At 43.0% G+C, this 16,183-nt stretch overlaps 1 protein-coding gene across 2 annotated transcripts in view; it reads right to left on the minus strand.

Annotated features, from left to right (window-relative positions):
- Nucleotides 1–6,665: 6,665 nt before the first annotated feature.
- The window catches only part of HOPX (HOP homeobox), a 32,763-nt gene continuing 23,245 nt past the window's right edge, over nucleotides 6,666–16,183 (minus strand). Inside the window, exons 2-3 of one of the 2 annotated variants that reach the window (XM_049789957.1) lie at nucleotides 14,231–14,386; nucleotides 6,666–7,426 (exon numbers count right to left, since the gene is read on the minus strand). In XM_049789957.1, the coding sequence (XP_049645914.1) occupies nucleotides 7,349–7,426; nucleotides 14,231–14,374 (222 nt within the window). In that variant the 5' untranslated portion in view covers nucleotides 14,375–14,386 and the 3' untranslated portion in view covers nucleotides 6,666–7,348. Of the gene's footprint in view, nucleotides 7,427–14,230; nucleotides 14,444–16,183 lie in introns of those variants that run through there. The other variant, XM_049789956.1, reaches the window with a different exon arrangement.

Genomic DNA, 16,183 nt, shown 5'->3' on the forward strand with positions numbered 1-16,183 from the left:
AGGGGGGGGCTCCCAAGCACACACCAAAAAATAAAATAACCCAAAACTCTTTTTGGTTTGGGGCCATACCAGCAGTGCTCAGTGCTTAATCCCAACTCAACTCAGGTAGACACAGAGTAGGACCAGATGTGTAATGATAGAGATCAAACCTAGGTCAGTATGTGCAATGCAAGCATCCTAGCTATTGTACTATCTATCAAGCCAAACCAATAACTCTTATTTTTTTACTTTACCAACATAAGCAGTGGCTGACCCCATATCCTTGCCTAACTTACATTCATCCATTTCATTACATCTTAAGTCAACATCATGGTGAAAGAATGTGAACTTTCATATTATTGTTCTTATTAACATTGCTATTACTAGATACTTTGGCATGGGTTTTGGGCATAGACACACTGGAAACACTTGGAAGGAGGTTTTTAAAAGAAACTTCTTAGTGAACTATGAACTATAAAGAACAAGAATTCTACACAGGCATAGCTGGGGTTGAGAGCAGAGCAAAATGTCTCCAAAGTACAAACTTCTACCATGCATTTGCATTTAGTTCTAGGATATATGTCCACTCAACACTCATAAATGATCCATTGTCACTGGTCATCTTTAAGTGCAATAAACAATTTTTTTCAAGCTCCTATTGCCTAAGTGAATTCTAATTATTTTCAAGGTTTGTGTTTTGTTTTTTTACTCTGAATCCTGCGTTTTCCTATATTCTTAACTGCCCTGGTAGCTCCTCACTCTTCTCTTCCTTTTTTCACTCTGCCAATGGTCAGAATGCTTTTTCTTAAAAGTAAACAGAATGGCATTAAGAAAGAAAGTCACAGTTTAGGGATTGTGTTTGTCTGCACACAGGTTACCTTGTTGGATACCTGCCACCTTATTTGATCTCTGAGCACAAAGAAGGGGGAGGAGGAAGAGGAAGTTCCTTCAGCTGTCTTAATTCTCTCCCTTTGTTTTCTGTGTGGCCAGTAGATGCCTGTTTGCCATGCAAGGACGTCATTCTTGCAACCCTCCCTGCAAAATGATAATTAAGAAATACCTGGCCAGGGCCCACTGGGAAAACTCAGGGGAAGGAAGAACTTACTTAGCCCAAGAAGTCAAGAGCTCTGCCTTGGCTCCACCCCACTAGCAGAGATCTGGCTCTGGGACTGATCGCTGCTCTATCTTGACAGGAATCGGGACGAGTTCCCCAAATGTGAAGGGAACACTATTACTCCTTTGCAAATAAGGACAGAAACTAGTACTTTTATAGCTTACTGCTAGCTACAAACAAGAGCTAAAACAGATGTTTTTCTAATCCTCAAAACCTCACAAATGCATGCCCATTAACTAATCTAGCTTTCCTGAAGACAGAGCAGCTAAAGCACAATAGCAAGCTTCGGGCTCTAAAGAATGGGAGAGAGTGGGATTGCACCGTCAGCAGTGCTCAGAAGTCATTCCTGATTCTACACAAGGGATCTATGATAATCCTCAGTGTCAAATGCAGTGTCAAAGAAAAAAACCAGATCAGTTGATGCGAAGCAAGCTCCTTAATCTCTGTACTATCTTTTCGTCCTGTTGTACAAATGTTACTAACATTGAATATTTGGGTTTTTATAGTTTCTGAGCTGGCTGATTTTGGGAAGAATTGACCTGTTGGCTAGAGTTTGTCTTTTCTCACCAGTCTCTTCTACTTCTCCAAGTGGAGTTCCAGTATGTCCCTGTCTAAGTTTCCATGGGCTACAAACTTAAATTCCTGCTACTTTTCATGCCCAGTGACTGTAAGGTGAGACTAACTAAAACCCCTAAACAAAGGTGTTCCCCCAACTTCCTCTTCCTGGTAACTCTTCTTTAGGTTTATAAAAACCCATGTGGATTACAGAACCTTTCCCTACCTTGGTGGATTTGATTCTGGATAATAAAGAGAGAGCTCATGGCAGAGAGACCATGAAGTGAAAAGCAGACTGACTCTGATGAGTCTTTTCCTCATTGGCTTAGTATTATTTCTCTTCCACTACTCTGCTTCATCAGACTCGTCTGCCTAAGGGGTTAGAAACATGGTGCATGGGACAGTCTCACCACTCGTGGAAATTTTTATTTTACAGGCTACAAACTTAAATTCCTGCTACTTTTCATGCCCAGTGACTGAATTGTTTTTCTTTGGCTGTGTTTAACAGCAAAACAAAAGCAAACAAAATTCATCAGTCTGTTTTCATTAACTAAAGGGCAATTTTTCTTATTGGGAGTGATAGGAAAAAAGATCCCTGCACATATTTCAAGCAGGTTCATCTCAAGATGGCTAATACCAGAGAAAAAGACCTGCTAAAGGGCAACTGAATCTGGGGGAATGGGGTGTGTTTGGGATGTCTCTGAAATGGTTAGAGTCTCACTTTGTAATCTTGGCAAACTGGAAACATATGTCAAACATGCTTACTTTCTTAGAGTGGACCAGATCCTACTTTGCAAAACAACATGCTGAGTGCTGCTGGGTGTGGCCCAAAAACCAATCAATCAATAAAGTTAAAAAACAAAACAGGGGTTAAGATCTTTCCTTGCATGTGGCCAGCCAACCCAATCTGACACTGTAAGGCCCCCAAAGCACTGCAGCCTCATGTATTCATATTGTATGTCAGCCTAGTTGGCCAAGAATCTCCAAGAGAGGGTTCCTAGATCTCTTGAGCTCCACTTGAGAGGGCCCCTCTGCTCCTCAAAGGACTCATGTGAAGCATCAAAATGTTCCCTTACCTGTAATTATTAGGACTCTGGAGCCATAGTAATTATTACTACTATTTAAAAAACGCTTTTATTCTTTCCCATATTGCTCTCCTAAAATTTAACCGAACAACTAAACATAAGAAGTCAGTACTACTAACAGATTTACACTGAAAAGAACATAAACATTCCCAGCTGCTGCCAAGTCATACAGGGTGGGTGCATTCACCAGGACCCCACTGCCTTAGCCCAGGAATTTGTTTTGTGTTTTTTGGGGGGGGCACACCCAGTGACACTCAGGGGTTACTCCTGGCTATGCATTCAGAAATTGCTTCTAGCTTGGGGGACCATATGGGATGCCAGGAACCAAACCAAGGTCTGTCCTGGGTCAGCCGCATACAAGGCAAATACCCTACTGCTGTGCTATCGCTCCAGACCCCTTGAGTCCTATGATGACAGCAAGGACTAGGCATATAGGGAGGTGCCTGTATCCCTGACAGGGAGGAAAAACCCATACAGTAGTCAGTTGTGGTATCGTAAGGACCATGAAGAGTCTCAACAAAGCAATGCCATCTAGGTGTACTTTAAATGCTGGAAATGAACAAATGAAAATTTGGTGATTGTCTAAAAATATACAGGTCATGACAGGGATTAGGGTGACTTACACACAGTTGACCTTTGTTCAATTCCACTATTGCAAGCACTGTTGGAAGCAAACCCCGAGTATGGAGCCAAGAGTAGGACTGAGTGATGAGTATTTGGATATGAACCGCAACTACATACACATGCAGGCTATACATACATAGAAGTACATACATATACACAAGGATGCTTAAGTTTCACTGTCTGCCAGCATGTGCCATGCAAAGATTCATGACTCTTAGGAATGATAATTTGGGGCATTCTGCCCCAAATGGTGCTTCTTAGTCCCAAATTAAAGATGCACTATGGTTAATCCTTTGGTCTAACATATGTTCAATCTTTTGATTAAACATTTGATTAATCATTTTGATTAATCCTTTCTTTTGGGGGAGGTGGGAGGAAAGGGGGCTTGGACTACACTTGGTTGTACTCAGGGGCTATTCCCACCTCAGGTTCATTCCCTGGCAGTGCTCTAGGGATCAAGTGGGGCTGGGGATCAAACCAGGTTAATAACATGCAACCCCTGTCTTACCCCTGTATTAACTGTTTTAATTAAAGTAGCCTGGTTAACTACTTACTTGGATGGAGTCTCTTAAACCATGTGTCTGATATACTAGAACGATGCTGACCTGAATCTTAGATGTGATTTAGTTTCTTTCTCATTGTCTGATATGAATAATCATCACTGTGCTCTGTGTCTGCTCTCCTTAGTCATAATTGCAGCATGTTTTACCTTCCCTATCTGTTAGCCAGTCTTTACAAATTTTAAATTAGAAGAATGGTCTCTCTCTATTACATACTGACTTGCCAACCTTGTCCCCACCACCTTCTCCATTTTTTCTTCTTTTGGGGGGCGGGGTACATTGGCAGCACTCAGAGGTTATTCCTGGCTCTACACTCAGAAATTGCTCCTGGCAGACTTGGGAGACCATATAGAATGCCAGGATCAAACTTGAGTTGGTCCCAGGTTGGTACTGGGTTGGTCCTAGGTAGGCCGTGTACAAGGTAAACACCATACCTACCCTCTATGCTCCAGCCCTCTCCCTTTTTCTTTTTAGAAAATGATATCACCAGAGTTCAGCCTAGGTCAATCAATGACCAGTGCTCAAACCATCAATAAATTAATGTGTTGGGGAGTGTTCCAGATGGGATTGTTTCATTCATACCCTATTCCTCTGTGTATTGTTTGCAGAAGAAATGTTTTAAGGTAGTGGAGGAAAAGGAAGTTTGCCAAGGATGTTTAATAGGATTCCCTCCCTGTACCAATGTAAACATTTGAGTTAGGAATAACTGATATTGTTTTTTTTACTTTGTTGAATTGTTGATGTAAGTTCAAAAGATTATATCAGTGTCATACCAGGCTGGGTTGGCAGATGCTGCTAATGGTCTTTTCATAATCCATCCTCCTCATTTTTCGAGCAGCCAGACCCTGATTTTGCTCAAGGCAGCAAAATGTGCAATTTTAAATGCTCGCCTTCTAGCAAAGAGTGGCCAGAGGTAGTGTGATGTAGGTGAAAGTTACTGGGTGGTGCTTCCTGGAAACCTTTTATAAGGAGGGAGAGTCTTAGCAATATTTTCCTTTTGCTTTTTCTTTTTGTGCTTGTAATCCAGACTCATTCCCGGTATCCCTTTTCAACTTAGGAACATGAGCTCTACATGCTACTGATAATGAAACAGATGACAGAATGATTGTAGGTTGTTGGCAATATCAGGGAGTTGACTCCTTGTTGATATTTTTGAAAAGTAATCTAAACAAGCCAGCGCAAAGACTAGTCAATCTTTTGTAACTAGTCAATCTTTTTAAAGTCTTTTGGAATAATGTTGCTCAAACTTTGACCACTTGGGGACTTGGCTAAAACTGAAGATTCTTGGGCTAGATAAATAGTTCAGCAGGCATGGTGCTTGCCTTGCATGAGTCAAACCTGAATTCAATCCATAACATCCCGTATTGTCTCTCAAGCATCACAGGTAGTGATTCCTGAGTACAGAGCCAGGAGTAACCCCTGATCATCAAGGGTATGGTCCAAAAACAAAAAGCCCTGCAGATTTTGATTTAGTAGTTCTGTACTGGAGTCTAAGATTCTCTCTCAAGTTTTTGGGTTGAACATGCAGTGCTGGAGGTTACTCTTTCAGGGGTAAGGAGATTATGAAATGGACAGGAATGCACTTCTGGGGATCAAACTCAGGATTCCTACATGCAAATCACATGTTTGGCCCATTGAGTATTACTTCAGTCACAGATTCCATATTTATCAGAAATTTGCAGAAGTGGCTTATGAGTAGCAAGAATTTGGAATATAACTACTTTTTGGCCTGTTGACTTTTATATTGTTCTACTTTTTTATTTGCTTATTATTGGCTTGAAATATCTACAAAACATTCTCAGTAAATTTGGGGGTGTGTCTTAATTATGATTTTGACATTTTATTTTAAAATTTTATTATTTTATTTAAACATCCTCATTTTCATTGTTGCTCATTTGTACATTTGTTTCTGCGATTCCATGTTCCAATACCAGTTTCATCACCGGTGTAAAATTCCCTCCACCAATGTTTCTGGATTCCAATTACCCTCAAGCCTGCATTTTTGGCAGGCATGAAATAATTTACTTTATATTGCTTATTTATAATTAAGGCATAATCAAAAAATACCTGCAGCAAAAGAAAATATGTGGAAATTATTATATCTTGCAATGGGTCATTATGTCATTGTCTGAAGATTTACTGTTATTTGTTACTAGTTGATTTTTCTGTTATTGGTTTAGTTTAAATGGTCATCTTAAATGGCTTCTGTGCTACTCTGGCATCTAATTTGGTGTGTTCCTCTATTAGGATGTCAGTATTGAAAATGTGGAGGTATTCTGGAATTCCAAGTACCATGGCTGTCATGGTGTTGAATGTGGGTGTAGCTATAGCTGCCAGGGCTTCCAGAAGTGCAAAAAGATGTGGAGGGTAGACTATATGCATTCACTCTGGCAAAGCCCTGGGGATCTCAGCTTAGATACTGGCATACATGAAGTTTTGGTCATTTAGGTTTTAGTGCATAGATCAGTGGCAAAGTAGTGAAGTTGGGCCCTTGATCTGGTGTCAATGGTGAGTTGTGGATAAAACTACTGATACTTTGGCAGGATGGGGACTTGGCCCATCCTTATTCCCAAGAGTGCCCCAGTTTTCAGCTCTAAGGTCAGTGTACCCATGGGTTTTTGAAGTTAGGCTTATATCTCTCTAGAGAATAAAAATGAGTCTATGGAGTAGATGAATAGAGATGAATGAGAGCTGTGGGGCCTATCAATGCATTTTCAATTAAAAAACTACAGTTTTATCTAGAAATCATTTAAGAGACAAAATGTGGTTTATTTAGTTCACTTTATTTAGCAATATTATTTTAATAAATGCGCTCAAATAATGTAAATTCAAAACTTCTGTAGACTTGTTTTTTCTTAGTTACTTGTTTTCTTCCAGTTAAAGTTTTTGTCTTCTAGTCTAATTAAATCCTTTGCAAAAAGTAAAGATATCTATGATCCAAAGAACCGCTTTAGAAAATCTAAATGACTTAAATATCCTCCTGAGTTCTCAACCAACCTCAAAGTATTGAGCAAATCATAAGGTAAATGACTTAGGAAGTGGATTTAGAAGGAAATGCTTTTCCTTCTGCATCATGTTACATTTTCAATAGCTTTGAGATGGGTGGTGGAAAGGTTTGTTACTGGAGGTCAAAAGCAAAGTTCAGTGGTTTTCACACCTTCTTGTCATCATGATCTAAAGGGAAAGGTAGGCCATCTGGCTTTCCTAGCCAAGGAAGTTTCACACACAAGCTGCACACTGCACATCCTATTGTTATTTTCTTTTCCAGCTATATACATTTTTTAAAAAAATATAACACCATGTTAAATACCAAAACAGCTAACAATGGAAAATACAGCATGATACTAAAAAGCCAAAAGAGCTTGGCAGAGCCAAGGAAAGAAATCAAAGATGATCTTCATGGAGGGAAACTGCCAGTGCTTCTTCTCCTCTTAGTCTGTGACGGATCTGCACTCTGATGGAAGGCCTTCCGACCGACGCCACTGGGCCAGGCGCTCCTTAAACCATTTCTGGAGGGGCAAAATTGACATGTTTATCTCTCATATTCTGAACAACAGAAACATCCATTCCCTTCCTATCCCAAAGCAAAAGAAGAGTAATTGGACTCCTGGGGTTAGTTCTTCTCACTGTGACACCTTTCCTACTTCAGGACCTTTGTACAAGCTGATTTCCATGGTAGAGATGTCTGTTTTCCTTTATCTGATGAGTCACTGTAATCCACAGGTCTGCTTAATGAGTCTTCCCTGGCCACTTCATTTAAAGGAAGGTTATCACTTAGTTTCATTACTCTCTAGAACTTTCACCATCAGCAACTGTTTGTATTTTATGGGCTTTAATTCATATTTACTTCTAAAATGTAAGATCTATGGAAGCAGAGACTATAGTCCTATCATCATGACATCCTTAGATCCTATCACAAATGCTTCACAATTAAGATTTAACCAATGTTTGCCAAATGAATAAAATAAATAGAAGAATTTCTCTGACACCCCCTAGAAAGATGCCTAAGGCTGTGCCCTCTAATCAGTATGGATTTGTTGAACAAGGATCTTGCTTATCAGTAGATTCTAGTAAGTTTATGTTGAATAAAAATGAATAGATAGGACCTGGAATGTGGATTAGTGGTGGAAAGAAATACAGAAGAGAGATGTGGATTCTATTCATGACACCACAAAAAAAATAAATAAATGATAATAAATAAATGATGGCCCTAGAGCAATTGCACAGTGGGTAAGGTGCTTGCCTTGCCTACAGCTGAACCAGGTTCTATCTTTAGTATCCCATTTGGTCTCCCAAGTCCTGCCAGGAGTTATATCCTTGAGTACAGAGCCAGGAATAACTTCCGAATATTGCCAAGTTTGCCCCCCCCCAAAAAAAATAATAATAAAAAAATAGATAACTGAACCTCAAATCATCTCAGAGCACAAGGTGGGACTCTGTGTAGTAAGTAGGCTAGCCATCTCTACTGTGCTGTGTGCATGTTAGAATATCAAGCATGCTGCCCATTTACACATAATCTCCTAGCTCTGAGCAACCCAAATATTCAGTCTATAATAAAATAAAAATATTCATATTCACAAAAATGACTGGATTTAGGGAAGGTCCCAGATGTGATGATACTCTTAGATATATTACCATGGGAGAATTCAAATATTTGTTGTTGTAAGGTCTTGGCTGCTTTTATTGTGCTACAAAGGGGTTAGCGACTCTGTGGAGTTTAAGAGGCTCAAGTTAGAGAAAAGACTGGAGTATAGGCCAGGCAGGCCAAGAGGAAATGGGGGTATTCTATTTTTTATGACTTTTCATTTTAAATTCCAATGGAGAAAAGATTTTTTTACTGTACTTAAATAATTTATAGCATCAGCAAGTACTTTTTGGGGGTGGGGATGGTACACACCTGGTAGTGCTTAGGAACCTAGTGATAATTGGGATGAAATTTAGGGCTCCCAGATATAAAGAAAGCACTCACTTCAGTCCTTTATGCCATCTTCTTGGCCCCAGATATAGGAATTAAAAAAAAAACTGTATAGAGGAACTAGTAAGGAAAAAAGAAAAAAAAAAGAAAAGGAAGAAGCAACCAGCGTCTATGCACATGCAAGAGGATGAGTCACTGAGTCACAGATCTCTGTGGGAAGTTGGGAACATCAAGCTCTGTTCCTTAGTGCTTCCCAACCTTTTGTGCATTATACTGTACTTTGAGAATGATGTGTTTTTTTCAGGTCGCTCTGGGGTATACAGTGCAACTTCCTGATGGGCACCACTAGAGGCTCTGAAATTTTGTACCAGTCAATAGGCAGCTCTATTGTAACCAACAGCCTGTGAGAACCCGAGGAAGTCCTTGAAGATAGAGCTCCAGGCAGTTCACATGTAAATATAAATGGTCAGGAGATTTAGAAGATCTCTGATCACCCCTTCTGAATTTTCTAGGATTCACCCATTCTAACAGGAAGCAAATGAAAGGACAGAGAGAAATAACTGAATGGAGGATATTAGAGGTGGGTGGTATGCATTGTATGACTGAAACACAATGACAGACATTTCTGTAACCATAGTGCTTAAGTAAATACTTTAAAAAAAAAAAAAGAAAAAAAAAGAAAGGCAGAAAGAGCACAGTTGAGGGGCACCAGGCCTGAGCCATGTAGATGAAGCAGGGTCTGAGCAGTTGCTAGAGGGCTCTGACTCAGCAGGGCTGGATGTCTGCCCAGAAGCGGCTCCAGTCTCAGCACCAACAGGAGAGGCTTGAGGGCCAGGTGGGAAAAATAAATCTACCTGGGCAGAGATGTAGGAAGCTGAAAGACAGTAAGTTCTGCATGCATGAAGGATGATGAATGGGAAGGAAGGTGAGGGCTTCAAGGATCAAGCCCCGTAGGGCTTTGCACCAAAGCTAAATTGGCTAAATAACCTGGAACGCCAGCAAGAATTCAACCTCACATATATACCCCAGTTTGTGCATGGAAATGCCTCACATAGAGGACAGGATTAGTTTGTTTTTACCCCTTCATGGTGGGGTGGCAGCAGAGAAAAGGACTCAAGGCCAGGAGCATTAGTGAGAGAGGTACTCTGTTTTATGCCTGGTACATTTACATACATGTGTGTGTGTGTGTGTGTGTGTGTGTGTGTGTGTGTGTGTGTGTGTGTGTGTGTGTGTGTGTCAGAGAGAGAGAGAGAGAGAGAGAGAGAGAGAGAGAGACTTATCAGGGATCTGGGGCTGGGGAGAACCACAGGGACAACTGCAGGGCTCCCACTTCATTAATGAGCTCTCTCTGTGGGGAGTTTAAGGCTACAACCACTGATTCGTCAAGATTTCCAGTGACTAGACTGCATCAATGACAGAGTTTTAAAGGCAGACTAATTAAAACCTGGAGGAAGAAAGTCTCAGTTTCTATCAGGATTCATTTAAAACAAAATCATGCAGTTGGCCTCATTCAGAAGAGCCCCCCCACATCTTTTCACTAATACAGTTACTCAAAATAACTTTGGCAAGGAACACATTTGTGGAATGGTACCTTAATATCCAAAGGATTATTAACAGCCTGAGCCTAACATGGGGCATAGAAGCAGGTTTAAGAAAACCTCCTACTTGCTAAGAGATAAATAATTTAAAATTAAGTATAAAGTTGGTAATTTAGCAAACCAGTTGCTAACAAAAACCCAAGCAACATGATACTTGCTTTATTCCCCCCAGAATTAAACCTCAGCACAACTCGCATCGATACTAATTTTCTGCCAGGCTTTATCCTTCTCCTCTTTGTTTCAGGCACCCCCTAGGGAAGACATTCATCCTTTGCTGGACACCCTCATTACCTTCTCCTATTGACAGGGATTTATTTACTCCAGTGAACAGATGATTATTAAACTGGAAAGGGGGGATTGGGTTGGGCTGGAGGTAAAATCACTATGTTTTTTTCCTTTCCCTTGAAACTTCTTATTTTATTTATTTATTTATTTATTGATTGATTGATTGATTGTTTTTTGGCCATACCCAGCAGTGCTCAGAGGATACTCCTGGCTCTGTGCTCAGAAATCGTTCCTGGCAGGCTCAAGGGACCATATGGGATGTATATGCCCTACCACTGGGCCATCACTCCCGCCCCACTTATTCTTTTCATGGGAGAAACCTTTAGATGTCTTTAGTCCAGGGATGAAACATCCAGTAACTAAAACACGGAGTTCTGGTTAATCTCAGGACAGCAAGAAGAGATTTATGTATTTTTAATTAATAATAATACTAAAGTAAGACTCAAGACCAGCTACAGCCTGAATCTGTATTAAAAGTAAACACCAGTTCTCTCCAACTTCCCAGGGGGCCTCTAAAAGAGTTTCCCAAGCCCTTCTAACAGTGGTTTCAAAAAATAATAAAAGATGAGAGGGATTGATAAGTTTGATCAAACTTAAATGTGGAAGTGATCTAATTACTGTCCTGGGAAAATCCATCTAAGACCTCAGCAACTCAAGATAAATTAAGTTCAATAAGCTTGATATGTAATTTCCTTTAGAACATGTTACACTTCACTTCTAGTTCCCATCTGTTACCCCTTACCCCAACCTCAGGATGGCAGAGAACATTGTTCTTCAGTGGGGACAATTTTGGAAGAGGCCTGAAAAGCCCCTAATGTAAAAGCTTAATGAAAGTTAGGAGAAGATGGAAACATATGGGAGACTAAACTAGGTTAGGCCCAAGCTGGCACTGTGTCCATGATAAACTCACAACTTTCTCCTTTCTTCTTTCTTTCCTCCTCTTTTCCTTCCTCCCTCCTTTTTCCTTCCTTACTCTCTTCAAGGTAAACACCATAAATCTATTTTTTAAATGGAGGTAGTATTAGTTTTAGAGATATAGTTTACATAGTTCAAATGAATATTTCCATGCCATTGCCACTAAATTAACTGGATTCCCTTCACTCTTTCAACCACATGGTTAAAGCACTTGCCTTGCATGTGGCTGACCAGAGTTCAATCCCCTTGGCACCACAAATGGATTCCCCCCTCCCTCTCACCCAGTACCACCAGAAATGATACCTGAACTTCCAGATGTAGTCTCTCCACCCCCGTAAATAAAGCAAAACAGTGTAAAAATAAAAAGAGAAAGAGAGGAGTTGTTATTGTCTTTGTAACACTACCCTTCTCTTCTAAATATAGCATGGGACAGGAAATGATAAACTTTTAGCAGGCAGCCCCCCTAGAGGTTTCCAAAAGCCACAAACTGTGAGATTTGGGTTCAGTAAATCACCTTCCATTAAAATTCTGTTCTGGTTGACCAGACAGCTGTTTCCTTTGCTAAAAACAGATAGACTTGATTTTCCACATGACTTGGAAATGAGAGTATTTTCTGTGAATAAATTCTCCCAATTGTTTAAGTAGTAAAAGTTACTTCAGACTTGAAATCCAGGGTCTGGATTCTGGGATCCAGTGAAGCATCCAACTCAAATCTGGGATTGAGTGTGGCTCATTAAGAAGAGGACAACCCCCTACCCTGCCCCCAGCATCTCATATGGTCCCCTGAGCCAGCCAGGAGCGATTTCTGAGCACAGAGTCAGGAGTAACCCCTGAAGTGTCACTGTGTGTGGCCCAAAATAGAAAAAGAAGAAGAAGAAGAAGAAGAAGAAGAAGAAGAAGAAGAAGAAGAAGAAGAAGAAGAAGAAGAAGAAGAAGAAGAAGAAGAAGAAGACGACGACGACAAAGGACCAGGAATGTTGGCTCAGTGCATTAACTTTGAATGTATGAAGTTCTGGGTTCAATTCCTGACACTGCCCCAAAACCAACAATAAATGAATGTATTTTGGAGTCAGAGAGGTAGTACAGCAGATGAGGTGCTTGCCTTCAAAGAGCTGATCCGGGTTCAATTCCTAGCACCGTATATAATACAAAGTCCTGCCAGAAGAGATTCCTTAGTGCTGAGACAGAAATAAGCTCTGAGCACTGTGGTAGTGTGGGTACTTCCACACACACACCCCAAAAAACGATAAAGTACTTGATGCTATAGTCTTTCACATGGGAAAAATTAAACCCAGACTCCCACTGGTAGATGCTTTTAGTTTGCTATGCTCGAACAATTCCGAATAGTATCATGTATAACATCATCTTCCCACTATCAAAGAGAACAGAGAAAGCAGAGTTTAAAGAAAATCAAGGGGGGGGCGGGGGAGATTGGCAGGAGATTGTGGACAGTGAGTTCTAAACTGCAAAAAACAATGTCCAGTATAATATAGAGAGGGAGCCCCTTCCCTAAATAAAATAAATTAAAAAATGGATAAGGGAGATGGGAAGATGGCTCAAAGACTTGGACGGTATGGTTTGCGTATAGGAGCCCTGGGTTGTATATCTGGTACTGCATGGTTCCCAGAGCACTACCTGGAGACATCTCTGAACAGAGGCAGGATTAGTTCCCAGTACTATGAGTATGGTAGTAATAGCAATAATAAATATAATAATAAAAATAATAATAGCCACAGAGGTAGTAGTAGGGCGATTGCCTTGCACTAGGCCGACCTGGGTTCAATCTCAGCATCCCTTACGGCCTCTCTTGCCCGCCAGTACTAATTCCTGAGAGCAGAGCCAGGAGTAAACCCTGAGCATTACCGGGTGTGGCTCCAAAACAAAATCAAACTCATCATCATCATCATTGATGCATTTTTTTTCTTTTTTATCATTGATGCATTTAATGAATCTGCTGCCACCCCTTTTAGTTCCAACGTCAGATTTGGAAAATTCCGGAAACCCATTAAAACCTTAGAGCCAAATCTCCCCGACTCCCAACAAGTTTTAGCTTCCCAGCTGAGACCAACCAGCAGCATGACAAGGGGAAAGAGTCTGCATAACACGCGTGCCTAGCGAATTCATCCACCCCAGCTTCAGTTTTCCCTTTCCTCCTTTGGTAGCACCCACCGAGTTCTGGGATTATTGGGGGGAGAGGTGTCACACTTGGCGCTCAGAAATACTCCTGGCAGACTCAAGAAACCATATGGGATGCCGGGATTCGAACCACCGTCCGGTTCGTCCAGGATGGGCTGCGTGCTAGGCAATCGCCCTTCCACTGTACCATCTCTCTGCTATCCTGGAGCAGTTCTGATCTGCCTTTGCAGCCCGAGCATCCTCGCCTCGGGGAAGCTTCGTTGCAAAGCGCCTCGGCACGGCACCTCCCCTTTGCAGGTTCCCTTTGAGCCGGGAAAGCGCAGGGAGGGACCTGGGTGGGAGGAGCGCGCGTGGGTCGCGGTCGCAGCCGAGCGCAGCGAAGCCCGCGGGAGGACGAGGTCGGGAAGCCCGCAGAAGGATGCGAGCCGGCCGGCCGGCAACCCTGGGGTCGGGGCCTCTCTCACCTGGGTCTCTTCCTCCGACAGGCCGGCCTCGGCCGCGATGAGGCACAGAGTGGTGGCGTCGGGGTGCTTGTTGACCTTGTTGAAGTTGTACTCCAGGATCTCCACCTGGTCTTCCGTGGGGCCGCTCGCGTGCTTCGCAGACATGATCCCGGCGCGCTGCGGGGGAAGAGGGAGCGGGGTGTCGGTGAGCGCAGCCGGGCTGGCGAGGCGAGATCATCGGGGCGAGGCCAGACACCCTCCCCGCAGGGCTGTCCCCGCCCAGCCCCGCCGTCCCCTGGGCGCGCAGGCTGCAAGGCCTCCAGAGAGGGGAGCCCGGGAACCCCCCAACTTTCCCCGGGGGCCCAGGAGCCTGTGAGGGTGGAAGGCTTGCTGCGATCACCACTGGGGAAAACTCTCTTCAAACTGCCCTCCCACCCCAACCCCAGTCCGGCCCTTTGGGGCACTTGCCCCAAAAGATGCACAACCCCCTGCAAAGAATGGAGCCAGAGGACCCCAGGGGGGCAGACGCTGGAGGCGCTCATGTCGCCTGGCCTTTTGCAATAGATCCACAGAGAGTGGTGATTTGTCCATGGACTTAAAGAGCAGCTCCCGCAGAAATGTGCCTCCCCCAGGGCATGTTGGGGGGGCACTGGGGGGTACGCAATATCTATCCACCACTCGAGTCCCCCAGCCCAGGTTCGTGCTAACGAGAGATCCCAGAGTGAGAGGCCTCGGACTCCCCCCTGCACCCCGCAGCACAGCAGGGACGGTCCACGAGTTGCCCCCCTAGGCGAGGAATTCCAGAGACACACCGCACACAGAGAAAAAGCTGTGTCGCCTATAGTTCTTCAAAACCCCAGATGCCTCCTCTGGTTGGTTTTAAACTGACTGAGATGGAGGCAATCAGTCATTACTGCCTCCCACTGCGAGCCTCTTTACTTCCCTTTGCAACTGTCATTTTGGCAACTTCGTTTTCATCCTTAAGTAGCTTCTGAACCTGGCAGCGGGGCGGGGAATGAACCCACGTGCCCCCCCCCCAACACACACACACACACACACACACACACACACACACACACACACACACACACACACACACACACACACACCACCCTACACACCTCAATTGAGCTCTTGGAGATTAGAGTCTGGTCTTACTTGGCTGTGCGTTTGGCACAGACTGGTCAGGACTTGACACTGGCCGGCAGGAAAAGACAAGCTCTGGCGTGAGAACCACGTTGGTTTGTTGTTTTAACAAACAACTGCCAGCACCCTCCTGAGGCGCTTTTGATGTGGTTGGTGCCTGAGAAGGTGCAGTTCTGGCTGCAGAGGGGCCCCACTTGCCATTTTTTCAGCTCTGAATGTATGAACGCATCCTGTGCTCCTTCAGTAAAAGGCCTATTTGCCTCTCCCCAAGAGGCTTTCAGGCAGGGCAAGGAACCATACTAATGGCTCAAGCCATGTATCAAGTCAAAATGAAGTCTCTCTGGGTGTGTATTTGTTTTTTATTTGTTTTCAATTAATCATTTTTGGGAGGTGAAAGGTTGGGGGTCCACTCTCAGCAGTGGTCAGTACTATTCTTAACTCTGTGTCCAGGAGTAACCCCTGGTGCAGTTCCAGGGAACATAAGCTGTGTGAGGAACTCGAACCAGGGTCACTGAGATGCAAGGCAAGTTAACCCCTATACTATCTCTGCCACTTCATCCCCGGAGTTTTTAAGATCTGTGCTCTCCCACCTGGACTTGGGTAGCAGTAATTTCTGCCAATGTGCTGAGGCAGGCTGGCTGCGAGTCTGTTAGAAATGCCTCTTCTTTTTGTCTCCTATAAGTCCAAACAAATGAGGCACATTCTTCATAGATTTACTTTCTATAAATTTACTTCAGAATTTACTTCAGCCCCATTCTCTGCCAGACCCTCTCAGCAGACCAACCTATGTTTAGTTTGCTAGAAAATAACAAATCAGGGGTCAGCCTT

The sequence above is a fragment of the Suncus etruscus genome, chromosome 16 (genome assembly GCF_024139225.1).
Source record: "Suncus etruscus isolate mSunEtr1 chromosome 16, mSunEtr1.pri.cur, whole genome shotgun sequence".
Taxonomy (NCBI): Eukaryota; Metazoa; Chordata; class Mammalia; order Eulipotyphla; family Soricidae; genus Suncus; species Suncus etruscus.